We start from the raw sequence: 15,036 nt of genomic DNA on the forward strand, positions 1-15,036 counted from the left end.
TTTCTGTATGTTGCTGCAGTAATATCTAGTTCATCTCTGCCCTTTAGGGGAAAAAAATGCTTGCTTCATGCGACTAGAAAATGTAAATTCAACCCAAGCAGTCTGATTGACTAAATGTTAAGCTTGTACGTTGATAACCTAGTTTCAACTCTTTGGTGTCCAGCATGATCTAATAACTGCTGATGGAGAAATTGTTGTGGAAGTACTTTTTATTAGTTACCTTGTTCTCCATATTGAAATAGAGATTTAGGGACTGGTACCAGAATACAGATGTAGTTTAAAGATGGCTGTCATGGGAGGACACTGGGAAAGAGAACTAGCAGCTGCACTCAGGTCTGTTTTTCCTAGTTCATCTATCAGATGATATGGTTCACATTCAGAGGAATGGATTTTGCCACTGCACCTGACTGTGGGAAGTGTGAGTGAAAACACTCAGCTTTTCCTTGGTCTGTATATTTCTACCTTTTCCAGCTAAAAATGAGGAAAAAATGATCATACCCAAGTCTCTACATTCTATGTACATTTCAGTCCTTTTATTGATAGTCCAGGTATTTTTAAAGAAAGTAGTTGTACCTCCTCTATAAACAAGTTCTGAAGATTTTATACAACAGTTTCTGTAAGTGTGAGTTAACAGGGTGGACATTTTGTTGGATGACTTGGAAACTCACAAGGATATTTTATTAACAGACTATATCTTGCTCTTCATTTAGAGTGTTTTCTAATAATGTTCGTGTGTGTGCTAAAGTATGTGTTCAAATGTGTGCGTGTTTATGGGCACATAATTTAATAACAGTCCTTCAGCTTTCTAAACGGAAAGAGTCTATATTCTTGCAAAATTTTATTGGAACCGAAACCTAGTGTAGCGTGAGCATACATACTAATTTCTAAGAAGGCTTGTTTGGATCACAGGATTCTTTGGTGCCTCTACATATAAATTAACATATCATTATATTTTTCAACTGGAACACTATTCTCCAAGCAGCACAAAACCCTAATGGTTTTTTATGACAGTCACTGTAACCATTCCTAATGTGTTCCTCACCATTGGGGAATAGGTGATGGCAGAAGATTGGGGTTGGTTTGTTTTTTCAGCTCCTCAATTAAATAATATTTGTCATGTTTTTGATTTTATCACCTTTTATGTCCAGAGATAGAGTAGAACACTGTTGGTGTTGCAGGTAAAATGAGAGAGGTGTTCCTTGGGTTCTGAGCTGTGCAAGTACCTTAGGGTTGAGTTAATCTACTGACCTGGAGTTTGGAGTAGAACAACACATGTTCCACACCTGACTTCTGTAGCCAAGAGTTAGGGATTACATTTCCCACTTTGACTATTGCATATCCATGTTAAAAGATATTTAAGTTTTGCATCTGAAATAAAAATGTCACTAAAAATCAAATAACTTTGTCGATCGAGTTTTTTGCATATAAGTGCCTATTGTCTGCATTAGATATTAGTCAAAATAATCTCTGCTCATTAAACATTTAAATTCTAGCTAACACATTTTATGCAGGAAAAAACCTGGAAGGCAAAGATGCTAGCCCAAGGGCCAAATACTGCCATGCCTTTTAGAACAGTAGATTATAGCCATTGTTCCTTTATGAGAGGCATATGAAACGGTACTACAGTACTTTGAAAAATGCATATATTATTTTATTGCAGTGTTTTGAAAGGTTTATTATTTAGCTGCATATAACATCAGCAAAATGAATAATGGACCCTATTATGTCTGACGTTTTGTCCTTCATGCTTTGCATCACACATTGTTGTCTTTTCTTACAACTGTTTTATTCATTAGATTAGGTCTTGTTATCATCACACTCACACAACAGGAAACCAATAATTAATTACGGATAGGTAAAGTGATGCCTGACTGATTTCCTGAAACCTTCCTCTGCCACAGCATATAAGGCAGTTGAGCACAGTTATCGAGCAGTTTTTCACTTAGATGGATTTTATTGATACATCAGAGACTGGTTGTGTATCCTTCACAACTGACCTTGGGAGCTCATATTTAAAATAATGCCCACAGTGGTTACTTCTGTTTCATATGACTGATGACACTGGTAAAAGAGTGTTTGAAAGAAAGAAAACTGGCCAAAACCATTTGAGGTACATTGAAAGAAAAAACTTGGCTAACTATCTCAACAGGGCGTAGAATCTGAGGCTTTGCAATAATAATATCAAAAGTGAGACACAGAAAATGCATTAACAATTCTTTAGGTATGGCATGTTGATATTCTGAGAATTAATGGACCTTGCTTTCAGAGTATTGAAGATAGAGGCTGGGAGCACTAAATCCTGTATGAGAAATGAAAGAAATAAACTACTGATTTTGAAGATGTCACTTTCTCAGAGAAATAGGCTGCCTAGTGCTTATTAATCCTTATTCAGTGCCAGTTTTGCTATAGTAAATGATTGTATGACCTAGAAATCTTTTTCTCCCTTCCTTCCCTAATATAAATTTGCATTACCAGATTCTTAAAGAGACTGAAATTTGATGTGTAGAAACCGCACATTTATAAATGTTATTTGTTTCTTTAACTTCACAGTGGGGATGTTTGGCTGAATAACAACCACAAGATGGAGTCAATTGTGTATAGTCAGAGTGTAGAATGAAAATATTTTTGTACATAGTTTATACATTCCTTTTCAGGCATGTTTGAGTTAGATTGTACCTTTAAAACATAGCCCTCAAGGTCAGAGAGATGGCACCATTGCAGTGGGAGCCCAGGCAGAATTCTGACTGACTTATAGAGAACTCCTTATCGGGCTTTAGAGAAATGCAGAAATGCAGCAGCAGGCTCAGCCACCCATTGACAGAGTGCACTGCTCATTCCCCACAACTCTGCCAGCTATGCTGATTGGTACACTGGGGGAGATTAAGAGAGCACACCACCGTCATCCCAACGCTTTGGGTAGGCATGCTGGGGGGGGCAGTGTCTGTGCTCCCCAGTTACAGGTGTGTGAAAGGAGGATGGGTGGAAAGTTTTTGCACTTCTATCCCACGCTGGCATAATCTGTCTGGGGCTGTCACAGGTGTGGCCATAACATTTTTGTTGTAAGTAACAGGAAATACATTCTTTTCTTTTTGCTCTGACCACTACAATCATGCTCTCTCACATACAGTGTTAAAAATTCTTGCAATTAATGAACACATTTTGACATATTTAGTGTTTTTCTGAAACCCCAGTTCCTGGAGTAATGATGATATTAAATGGGAATCTCAGCTTTCATTTTTTAAAAAAGTATGTTTCCAGCCCTCATGATTGCAAAGAAAAGCTGGAGAACATGAATCCTAAAGTCTCAAAAACAAGAAGGCAAAGAAAAAAAATCCACATGTATTCATTTTTAAATCTGATTATTTTGCAGGAGTGACATGATTTTTGGACACTTGGGGTTGGCAGTGCTGCAGGTATTCCCTTCTGTACTCTGAAGTCAGTTTCTCCAGTTTTATACTGACAGAACGTAATGCAGTATCTGGCCCAAGGTGGTTAACCCAAAAAATGAACTGCAAGTGTCCAAATTGGGAGCATTCCAAATCTTTCTGGATGCTTTCTACTGCTCTTTTCAATAACAAATCTTGAGTTCTCATTTTGATATTAAAAGACAAAATCCTGGGAATAAAAGTCCTCTATGTATCTTTTATAATTGTCTCTCATTTAGCCCCAAGCATTTGAAAGTACAAAGACATTTATCTGTTAATCATTAAAGTAGCTTTCTTCGGAGTATGTCATATAACAGGTCAATATAAAGAGCTTAAGGATGCTCTACTAATTCTGTGTTTCTGTTGAGACGATACAAACAGATCAATAAATGTCCATCCTTCCTGGACCCTAGGACTTTGCCTTCTAAATGTAAGATGTTTAGGAATGGCTTCATTGTTTTAATATGACCAGCTTATCAAAAATGATTTGGGGTTTTCTTTTTTTTTTTTTAAATAAGGGATGTTTTGGAAAGGGCTGAATTTAGGAAATTAATCAAATTAATCATTAATTAAATTAAATTGATCTCTCAAAGCAAAAATCCCAAAGCTTCAATCCAAAATAACTGCAAGTACACTAGCAGGGCCTATGCATTTTTGCTTTTTGTATGTATAAATCTATCTATCTATGGTACATATTTATATATGCACAAATTTTCATTTTTAAAATGGTACATTCTTTAACTAAGGTATGCAGGGAATCACAATTTCCATCTGACATGTTGCATTATGCTGAGGACATTATCTTTACACAAACTGCATTCTCTGCAATATATGTAAACATACATGTGACAGGTTCTGATAAATTGATATTTTTCTGCATGATGTTTACTACTACCTGTGTTTATAACAGATAGCGTGGGTGTCTCAAACTTTTTCACAATTCCACTGAACCACAGTATAATAGGAAGGTTGCCTCTTGGCATCTCCCCTCCCATTCATTAGTATATAACATCCATGTGTCCACTACCTCAAGTGTTTACATGGAAAAATCATAAGAGGGAAGTACTTCAATATATTTTTTTTTGGCTTCTGTAAATCAATTTGGCAGCTGGAAACAAGGAGGAGAATCAAACTGAGCACTGTACTGCCCATAAATGCTTTGTGGACCATCAGTGTTGAGAACCACTGAGGAATGCACTTACTACATTTAATGTTTCTAGATATTAGATCCTAATGATAAATGTGGTTATTGCTAAATATTTTAGACTATATTACTTCTAAGATCCCAGTCAGAAACCCTGCTAGATACATGTGCACGTTTCTCACCACAGTGTTGTAGGCAGTTTATGCTACCGTCATGTTGAATGCTTCGCTTTCATATGCGAATATATGTAGATAATCTGATTCAGTTCTAATATCTGTTGGGTCTTATTAGTGTCAGGACAACAAACTGCAAGTGAAACGATGCCCAGAATTGTATCAGTCTGATGAGACTTGACTTCATTCACATCAGCTTTATCCTTTAATTTAGACAATGTCACACTAGCGCACACCAGTCAGGAAAGTTCCACTTAGGCTGACAGCAAAGCTTCAGCATGAAAAAGATGCAACACCAACAACTGAGAGCAATTTCCTACTGACTTCCCAAGTAAGCTCAGTCAACACAATGCACTTGCTAGTACCTTTCTTTGTTACGGTATCATATAGCCGATCACTTTCTATTTCTAACATCAGCTTGCTGGGTGTAGTTCTCTCATCAATGGTTACCCTGGTATTTTACCATATTATATCATTACAGGAAACATCATATTTACAATTAATAAGATGACAATAGCAAAATGCTGGCTCCTAGGCAAGGAAGAGGAACGAGAAAAAGGTTCCAGTCCTGCTTTGTTGAATGGAAAAACTCCTGTTGACTCCAGGCAGAACAGTATTGGGCCTGAAGGAGGAAATAGAAAGTTAGAAAGTTTTAAAATATATATTTTGTAAATAGTTTCTCTCTCAGTAATTTCATAGTATGATGTTTGTTGTCATTACTTCTTCTCTTCTGTACCGGGACACCACAGGAGTTGGTGTCTTTCTTTCTGACAAACACTTTGGTAATTCTGAAGGCAGTAATCAGAGTACAGGCCTCAATAAGAGTCGAGGATCTGCATATTCATGGCAGTTATTGAAAACCCTACACTTTTATGCAAATCACTGTCACCTGATTGGCTAATGATTATCAACTAGTCATAGGGCAGGGATTTTTACACTGCAGGGTTATTAAGAAATAACTATGAAGTGATTATACTAATATGAAGCTTAAAACTAATCAGAGCCAGGGAATGGCACAACTTGCTAAAATGGTAGTTTTCTGCCAGTAAATGTGCAGCATCTCTGCCTTCTGATCAGCTGAAATAACTACACTTCAGTTTTATTTTGACTAAGTCACTTAGAATAGAGTTTGCTGAGACATTATGGGATTCTCAGAGGTATGCTTCCATGTGTAAATTTTACAGAAGTATTATAAGAATATTCTCAAAACAAAAGCCAGTCAGCTTTGCCCAGTGGTGTGATGTCATTTGTGGGAGGATGTTGTTAGAGGATAGTAGTTTTATAATGATACTTTACTTTGGGAGGTGAACGGCAATTTGACATTGAAATCACAGCAGGGAAGGTTAAGAGACAGTACTTGAGACTGAACTCGAGCAGGATCTTTAACTTCTGTACAAACAAACTAAACTGAGTTCTAAAACCATGTTGTTCAGATTTTGCTGCTAACTGATTCCAATAGCAGCCGTGTGGTCTAGCAGGTTGGGCTACGGACTGAAAGTCAGGAGAACTTGGGGCTCTTGTTAATGCTGCTAAGTGTTGCTAGGGCTGTAGTGTCGTTAATGCTGCTAGTGCCCCTGTTCTTGGAGCAGCGATGGTAGCGGCACTAGCAGAGAGCGCGGCGTGTTGATTCAGCAGAGCTTGATGTGACTCACGCAGAAAGACCACAGGCTCTGTTCCGTGGTGAAAGGTTTAGTCAGGTTCACTGTTCACTAAGCATGGTACTTTTGCGCCATAGGAGTTACAGGTACACTAACACATGTGTGCCCACAACACGGTACCAGCTTGATCAACATAACATGACGCTGTCCTCTCGGCCAGTACAAAGCTGCCCCTCCTATGACTTCTCCTGTTATACATTGATACAAACAAGTTACGTTTTACATTCCATATGTTGTTAGTTACCATCCTTATATCTCGTACCTGGTAGTTCAAACAAAACAACCTCATCCATTATCTTGTCATTCTATCCTTACCTTCTGAGAGGTCAGTGTGTTCTTGTACCTTCTCTTAGGGAATTTGTTTATGTAGTTACTTGAGAGAGGTGGGTGCTTCTGTACCATCCCCTCAGGTCAGGAATATGCTGACTTGGTTGGCTATTACCTAGTGTGTTGCCATATTGCCAAGAACAGGCCCACTCTCGTTGACAGCCTTCGGTTCATACTGTTAGTTATGCCTAGGACTCCAGCAAGGCCTACAGGTTCTATTCAGCTCCACCACTGGTCTGCTCTTTTTCCTTGGGAAAATCATTTTCTCTCTCTCCCTTCTTTCACTTTGTCTTGTCGATTTAGATTGTAAGCTCTTCGGGCAGGCAGGGACTATCTTTCACTATGTTTGTACAGTGCATACTACAATCAGGATCGAGTCAGGTGTGGGAGGGGGCCCAGCTCAGGCTGAAGTAGCAGGGTTTATATACCCTCTCCCTGACCAAGACATATCTTTGAAAGGTAACAAGAACTAAAGAAGTTGCAATAGGTCTTTTAATGTTACTCATAGAACATGAATCCACCTACCACCAGACAAAATAATAACTTGCTGTGGATCAGAGGAGAATGATTGAATCTCATAATGACTCAGAGCTGAGCAGGGACATGACGTACTGGCACAAGTGTGAAGCCTATGAAAAATGATTAGTTCTAAACTCTTGTCCTCTTTTTCTCCACAACTGTTATGTATAGCTCTCCACTTAAAAGTTACTCACTGCCGGATTCCTGACAACATATAACTGGATATATGCCAATGTTGATCTAGCAGCAATAAATACATGCCTTTTCCTAGTGCCTTCATATTACTTAGGAAAAATAGATAGTCATTATAGGCATAATCAAAATATAATGCAAAATGTGAAACCTCTGAACAGCTGCTGAAGGCTAATATGACATTACCCTACTTTGGTTATTTGTGATTTCTTTAGGTGCACAGTTGCTACCTGTTAACTAACGGTTGGCAGTTAACAATGGCATCCCCTCTATAACAGAATTATACTGATTTTCTTTCCAGTTTGTCAAATCTTTTTGTCCTATTTTTCCTTTAGTAGATCAGGCTGATGGCAGATTGGTTTCTGAAATGCACTTGCACACAGACTTTGCTTTTGAAGATAGCACTTGTTCTCTTTAGGAGACCCCTATATACTGTACCTTTAAGTATCCAAATCAATTTAATTAAATGTCATTATAGGCACTAGAGCTGAAACAAAATAATGAAAGCAACCAGCATGTCAGGTGGTATTTATTTCTGCATTAAATTCAACTTATTCCCTTTTGGCTCTTAAAAATTAGTTGAAATATTTAACACTAATAATTTCTGGAATTGTTGATGGGAATAGTTTTAATGAATTTGTTAGAAAGTGTTCACCTTAAAAATGGAAAGAAATTTCTTTTGTTGGAGCAGATGAGAGCTAAGGATAGATTTTATTAAAAGTATTCAGCTTTTGGGGTATTATGGCAGCCTGTCAGACACATGCAAAAAATCTGTCAGAAAGCACTGTTTGAAAATTACCATCCAGTGACAGTGGAATCTACCGGAATCTGGCTAATCAAAAGCAATCTGAGCTCATAATAATATTTATAATTATATTAATGATTGGGATAACTTTTTTGTTTCACTGTGCCAAAAATTTAAGCACTCCAATAAAACCAAGTGTGATAGTAGCTTGGTTTTGAATAAAGGAGTTGGGAGGATGGGGGAGGCAGGCTGGTATAAGAGGCTCCTTATTATCTTTTTGCTCTGATATTGAAATGGCAAAACTTTTATTTTCATTTTCAGATGGACTAAAAAATGGACCAGTTTTGTTAACAAAGGCTCTAACGTGTGTAGATATGGGACAACAGTCACATAGGATAGACCCTCATTTGGTATAAATCCTCATAGCTCCACTGCAGTCATTCAGTAGAGTTGTGCCATTTTACACTGGATGAGTATCTAGCCCATACTCTGTTAATTCTTTGCACATACTTTTAGCACCTTTATAGCTGAAGATTTTAATGTGCTTTAGAAACATGCATGAATTATGATTCACAACACCTTTGTGACAGAAGGTGTTCTAGTCCCTCATTCTGTTCTCACTCACCTCAGTGTAAATCAACAGTAGCTCCATTGAGCAATGGATTTGCACTGTGTAAACCAGTTTAAGTGAGAGAACTGAGCCCAGTGTCTTTAACTGAGAGGTGCACAGAGGGTGACTTGTCCAAGGTTGCCCAGAGTCCATGGCAGAGCCTAGAGTGGGATCTCTTGACTCCCATTTATTTGCATTAGCCCCGAGACCAGTCTTCCCCCTATCAATCACATCAGTCTCCCCAGAGCTCTAAGATTTTTCCCTTCTGTCTATCTGTACATTTATATTAATCAAATTGGAATTAAAAGCATTTGGGGCCTTGCAATCCTGGAGATTCTAAAAGTTCCACTGTCAACTGAAATTGTACTTTGAGTCTCAGATTCTACTCTCTCAAGCACTTGTAGGTGAAGCTGCTCTCAGCAGAGAGAAAAACATTTGGGGGATCAAGGGGAATAAATCCTATACAACCAAGCTTCATATCTACTGGCAGTCCAACTACAACTAGATGTAACCCCTTCTCTGCTGAGAACCACTGTAATGCCTGTGGTGAAGAAACTTTTGGTGCTCTCTGAAGTGCCAAAGGAACTTCACCCAACTGGCACCAGATGTCACTGCTATGGAGTTTGTGGTGCTGTACAGGAGGGAGGGGTAACGTTCACTTTCCATTAGAATGCTAGAAGGATTCAGGTATGTGATGCAGTAGGCAAGCAGAAAGCTGCCCTTTTTCCCTGCTCAGCTGAGAGCAACTTCAACCCTAGCTGTAGATACTTCAAAGAGATACCATGATACAGGATGAACATGAAACAAAACGTGCCATTTTCAGCTGGCACAGAACATTTAGGATCCTAAAGCCTCTAGTGTCATTAATTGATTTTTAAATGGGATTAAATGGATTTTTAAAAGGTTTGAAGAACAATTAATATCTTCATTTTTTTTAATATTCATTGTCTCCATTTTGTAGTGAAAATAATGCTCTTCTCTGTCTATGTTGGTGAATGTGAGAGCGAAAGGAGGAGGTTAAAAGCCATGGTCATGTAGAATTTCCCTGTGCTAAAAAAAAACAAAAAACAAAAACACCCTCCTGCTGTTGGTATTTGAAAGTTCATCTCCACAAGGATTAGAACTGTATTTACTAGTCATTTTCCAGCAGGCTTGTAGCCAGCATGGTTCTGGCACACTTTCAATGTCCAGTGTGGACAGGGATTTAAAAAACTAAAAAAAAACACCCATCCTAGTAAAATCTGGGGGGGGGGGGGGGACACTCCTTATCATAAAACCTGTCTTATGGAGCACCAACTTTTTGAAGCTGTGCATAGTTTGGTTAAGGATCCTTCCACCATATCCCTCGTTGAGATGGAGATAAGGAGGTCCCAACAAGGATTGCATGCACCGCCATTTGTGTGCTCACTCTAACTGTAGGGAAGGCTGAAAATCTTGAAAGCTTGCCTCATCCCTTTGATGCTCCTCTTTGCTCTTCATGAGGCGGTTCATGACGTGGTTGACTTGCAGGTCCCCCTGCAAGTCAACTATAGCGTCAATGTCACCTCGTTGTATAGGTGGAGAATGCTGGATGGTCATTTCCCTCCTCTGACATCAGATCTCCCCAGAGGGTGGCCTGCTCCCCCCTTCTGCCTGAATGTCTCCTCTGCTTGGGGTAGCAGATCTCTCACTTTAAAATAAAATAATTAGAAAAGTGACGTCTCTGCCGCCATTCCCATGAGAACTGCTAATCTCAAGAGAATGGAAAGAGGGAAGAGGGGATCAGTGCTTCTCACTGGGATGAAAGATTTCCAAGTGATAAGTGTGTTATTCTCATAGCAGATAAGTTATGTAAGTTAATATTATCTAAGATGTGTACATGGTAAAACTTTATTTATAATGTTTTCTAAGGCTACTGTGTAAGATCCTGAACTGTGGGTGGGGATAAATAGGTAAGATAAAGGGAATTAAACTATTCATTATGACATTTCAAAGACTTTGAACTCTTAGCTCTTGTTTTATGTCTCCATGTGCTTTAAGCAGTCTCTGATCATTTCCAATTTGGTTTAACATTAAGAAAAAATAGTAGTTGTGCACTTGAAAATAATATCGGTCTTTAACATCATCATTGGCTCTAGAGCTTGAAGGGCACATCTTACAAGAACATAAGAATGGCCAAACTGGGTCAGACCACAGGTCCATCTAACCCAGTATCCTGTCTTCCAACAATGGCCAATGCCAGGTGCTCCACAGGGAATGAACAGAACAGGTAATCATCAAGTGATCCATCCCCTGTCGCCCATTCCCAGCTTCTGTCCATCCTGGTTAATAGCCATTAATGGATCTATCCTCCATGAACTTATCTAGTTCTTTTTTTGAACCTGTTATAGTCTTGGCCTTCACAACATCCTCTGGAAAGGAGTTCCAGAGGTTGACTGTGACTTATGTGAAAAAATACTTCCTTTTGTTTGTTTTAAACCTGCCGCCTATTAATTTCATTTGGTGACCCCTAGTGCTTGTGTTATGAGAAGGATTAAATAACACTTCCTTATTTACTTTCTCCACACCAGCCATGATTTTATAGACCTCTATCATATCCCCCCTTAATTGTCTCTTTTCCAAGCTGAAAAGTCCCAGTCTTATTAATCTCTCCTCAGATGGCAGCTGTTCCATACCCCTAATCATTTTTATTGCCCTTTTCTGAACCTTTTCCAATTCCAATATATCTGTTTTGAGATGGGGCGACCACAACTGGACACAGTATTCAAGATGTGGGCGTACCATAGATTTATAAAAGCTTCTAAGTCACCTGCTTGCTGGAGATGATTGATTGGATTTAGAAAATGCTTCCTTACCATTGGTAATACGGATTAACTGGCATTTCCTAGTAATTCTTACGATTCTTTATTGACTGTCCGTTTTTCTCCTGACATTTTCTATATGACCCTTCACTGCCTGGGGTCATATAGATCCTGTGAAGAAGCACAAACATCACTTTCCTATATGGACAAATGCTCTGTAGCTAGCCACTCCAAAGAAAATAATGAACCCATCTTCAAAAGCTATGACCCAAATTTCACTCTTTTAATTTTCCTTTTAAATGTGTGTCGTAACTTCACAGTTGACACACAGCCACCCACCAATGCACTATGCAAACAACATAGAGGGAAGAGATGTGCATTCAGTGGTTTTAATTGTACGTTGACTGTGTCTATTTCAAGTTATCAATATTATGTATAGATAGAAATCTAATAAGCAAGCGTCTTCTGTGCTTTTGCTGTTTAAAAAAGAAAAGCAGCACCACTTTTCCTCAGCAGAGTGTTCTGAAAGTACTGGTGGTGGCAATTACTTTTCATATAGCAAAATAGCCAAACTAAGAGGGAAATTGGAGCCAATTTTTAACAATGTTTTATACTATATATATTTTAAACACACTTATATCAGCCTTGCAAAATTCTTTTTGCCTCCTCACTTGGAACTTTACCCAATATTCATTGAGGTCAATGGGCGTTGGATCAGGTCCCTGGAAAGCATTTTTTTAAGTGCTAAGTAAAGTGTTATCATAAGAGTGGCAAGTAGATTTTGTGCCCAAGTTCGTAAAATTACATTACAGTTTTGGCACAAGCTTTACAGATGATAAACATATTTCATCAGTAAATATTTTGTGGCATCTGAAATAATATAGTGGAGTCCAATATAAGAGCTACTAATAGCCATTTTAGCTCTCATTATGCTTTCATGCTAGTTTAATTACTTAAGAAAAAATGTTACTATTTAGTATTTATGTTATGTTATGTTAGACCATAAAACAGCTTTAGGCTCTCCAGTGTTTGACTCCTGAACAAATAAAGTCAATTTCAGTAATATGAACTTGAGCAGCAGCTAACTTAGAAATGTTCATATCATTACACATTTCAATTTCAAATACAGAGGGCAACTTTTTCTGTGCACCCTGGAGAAAACAGTGCTGGGGGAAATGGGCATTATATTATAATAAAACACTGTAAAGAACCTACTTTAGTTTCCCAGTTATGAACAAACAGCTGAGCAGTCTCAGTGTATTAACTAGACTAGAGGGTGTGTGAAATATTTATAACAAAATTCAAAAGGCTTGAATTCTCATCATCTAGCCATTTAACATTTGCTTGCAACATTAAAATGTTCCTTTGTAACAGCATTGTTTTCAAGGAAAAAATGTTTACACTGTAAATCAGACAAAATATCATTATTTTGCATATTTTCACAGCTGGCTTATCATTTTTATGACATTTCAGGAAAAGTAGTGGTGTGGAAAAGGGCAGAATGAAAATGCCTAAAACTGTATTCAAATTCTGCATAATTTTTGCACAGCCCTAAAAGGGATTGTGTTTTTGTGCCTGTTGTAGGTATTTTGTGGGATACATTGTAGTACCTGGGGGGTTGTCTATACAGTGGGATAATGTGCACTATAGAGGGTGCGAATTATAAAATGCACTAACAAGTTGTGCATTAATTGGTGCAAACTAATAATTCCCTAGTGTGATTTAACAACATTATGATAGGGAACTTTTAGAGTGCACCACCAGGGTCTCCACAGACCAATTAATGTGCAACACATCAGAGCAATTTAGAAATCACACTTCCCCTTGCCCCCATAGAGAACATTACCCCGTTGTGTAGACAGACCCTGAGCACCATCTTAAATTTTGCAGTGTTGAGCATACTTGGCATGCTGTAAATGGGCAGAGTAAAGCAGCCTAGCAGTGGAGAACAGAGTGACCGTTGTGAGTTGATATGTAATTACTGTAACTGAGTATTCATCATAATTAGTGATTAAATAAAATAAAAGTATTGTTTACATAAAATAGAGTATTGTACATATGCATCTTTTTCACTGAAACCTGTCCCAATATTTGATGTTGTCCTCATGCAGGATGGATGGTCACAGTATCACTTTGTAGCCTCATCTTCAACAATAGAGAGGGATCGGCAAAGACCATACTCTTCATCACGCACGCCCTCCATCTCTCCAGTGCGCATGTCTCCTAATAATCGCTCAGGTAAGACCATGCTTCCAGGGCTGAAGTAAACAGAGAAGTAATCTAGTAATGTCATCTTTCCATTGTTAAGTGCCAGTCAGTAGCATCTAGATGCATTATTAACAGTGATGGGAGCATGTGGGAAACATTTTTTCATTCTGATCAGTGTATTTTTGTATACAGGAATATTTTTTATTTGTGTGACTGCCTTGTAGAAATGTAAAGCAGACAGACTATCCAGTGTAGCCTTTTACTATGAATGTCCATTCACTATTTTCCTTGTCCACTGGCCAGTTAAGATTATCTGATTGGGAAAGTGAAAATTCCCAGGACCATTGTGCCTAGTGTTAGCATTGAGAAGTTCCCCATCTCAGATGCTTCCAAGTAATTTTCTTTACTAGTCATAGAAACCACAAATTCATCTGTTATGTATGTTTTATACTGTTAGCCAGAACTTCAGCTCGTGTAAATCACCATAACTCTACTCCAGTCAATGGATCTACACCAATGTTCGTCAGCTGGGCATCTCATTATGGATGTATTTGCAGAAGGATTGACTGCAACTCTACATCTAATATCAATGCCATGAACATATAAACTGTAATTAACTGCTATTTCATCCACTGTAGAATTATTTCTGTCTTACATAGAGGAATCGATTCAGTTTTCACATGGAGAATTCAGACCTCTTTTTCCTCCACTTATTCCAAGTTAAAATATTTAATTACTTTAAATGAAAGTAATCCTCAATAAAAATAAAGTCTTCTAAAATAAACACAGTAAAATCCTATCAGCCTCTCACTTTGTATTTTACTGCTTGCTCTGTTAAACCTCTGTCATTAAGAACATAAGAATGGCCATACTGAGTCAGAACAATCATCCATCTAGCCCAGTAACCTGTTTTTCCAACAGTTGCTGGTGTCAGATGCTTCAGAGGGAATGAACAGAACAGGGCAATTTGTCAAGTGGGGCTTTGGCAATTTGTCAAGTCCCAGCTTCTGGCAGTCAGAGGTTTAGGAACACCCAGAGTGTGGGGTTGCATATAGCCCCCGATCAAGTTATCTAATTCTTTTCTGAGCCCAGTTATACTTTTGGCCTTCACAACATCCCCTGGCAATGAGTTCCACAGGTTGATTGTGCATTGTGTGAAGAAGTACTTCCTTATCTTTATTTTAAACCTGCTTCCTATTAATTTCATTGGGTGACCCTGTGTTATGTGAAGGGGTAAATAACATTTCCTTATTCG

At 38.3% G+C, this 15,036-nt stretch overlaps 1 protein-coding gene across 13 annotated transcripts in view; it reads left to right on the forward strand.

The window, feature by feature from the left end:
- Positions 1-15,036, forward strand: part of CTNND2 (catenin delta 2) — a 1,164,839-nt gene that overhangs the window by 1,128,134 nt on the left and 21,669 nt on the right. For all 13 annotated transcript variants that reach the window (XM_037893329.2, XM_037893327.2, XM_037893326.2 and 10 more), the window contains one exon: positions 13,685-13,811. In XM_037893329.2, coding sequence (XP_037749257.1) covers positions 13,685-13,811 — 127 coding nt within the window. The remainder of the gene's footprint in view (positions 1-13,684; positions 13,812-15,036) is intronic.

The sequence above is a fragment of the Chelonia mydas genome, chromosome 2 (genome assembly GCF_015237465.2).
Source record: "Chelonia mydas isolate rCheMyd1 chromosome 2, rCheMyd1.pri.v2, whole genome shotgun sequence".
Lineage (NCBI taxonomy): Eukaryota > Metazoa > Chordata > Testudines > Cheloniidae > Chelonia > Chelonia mydas.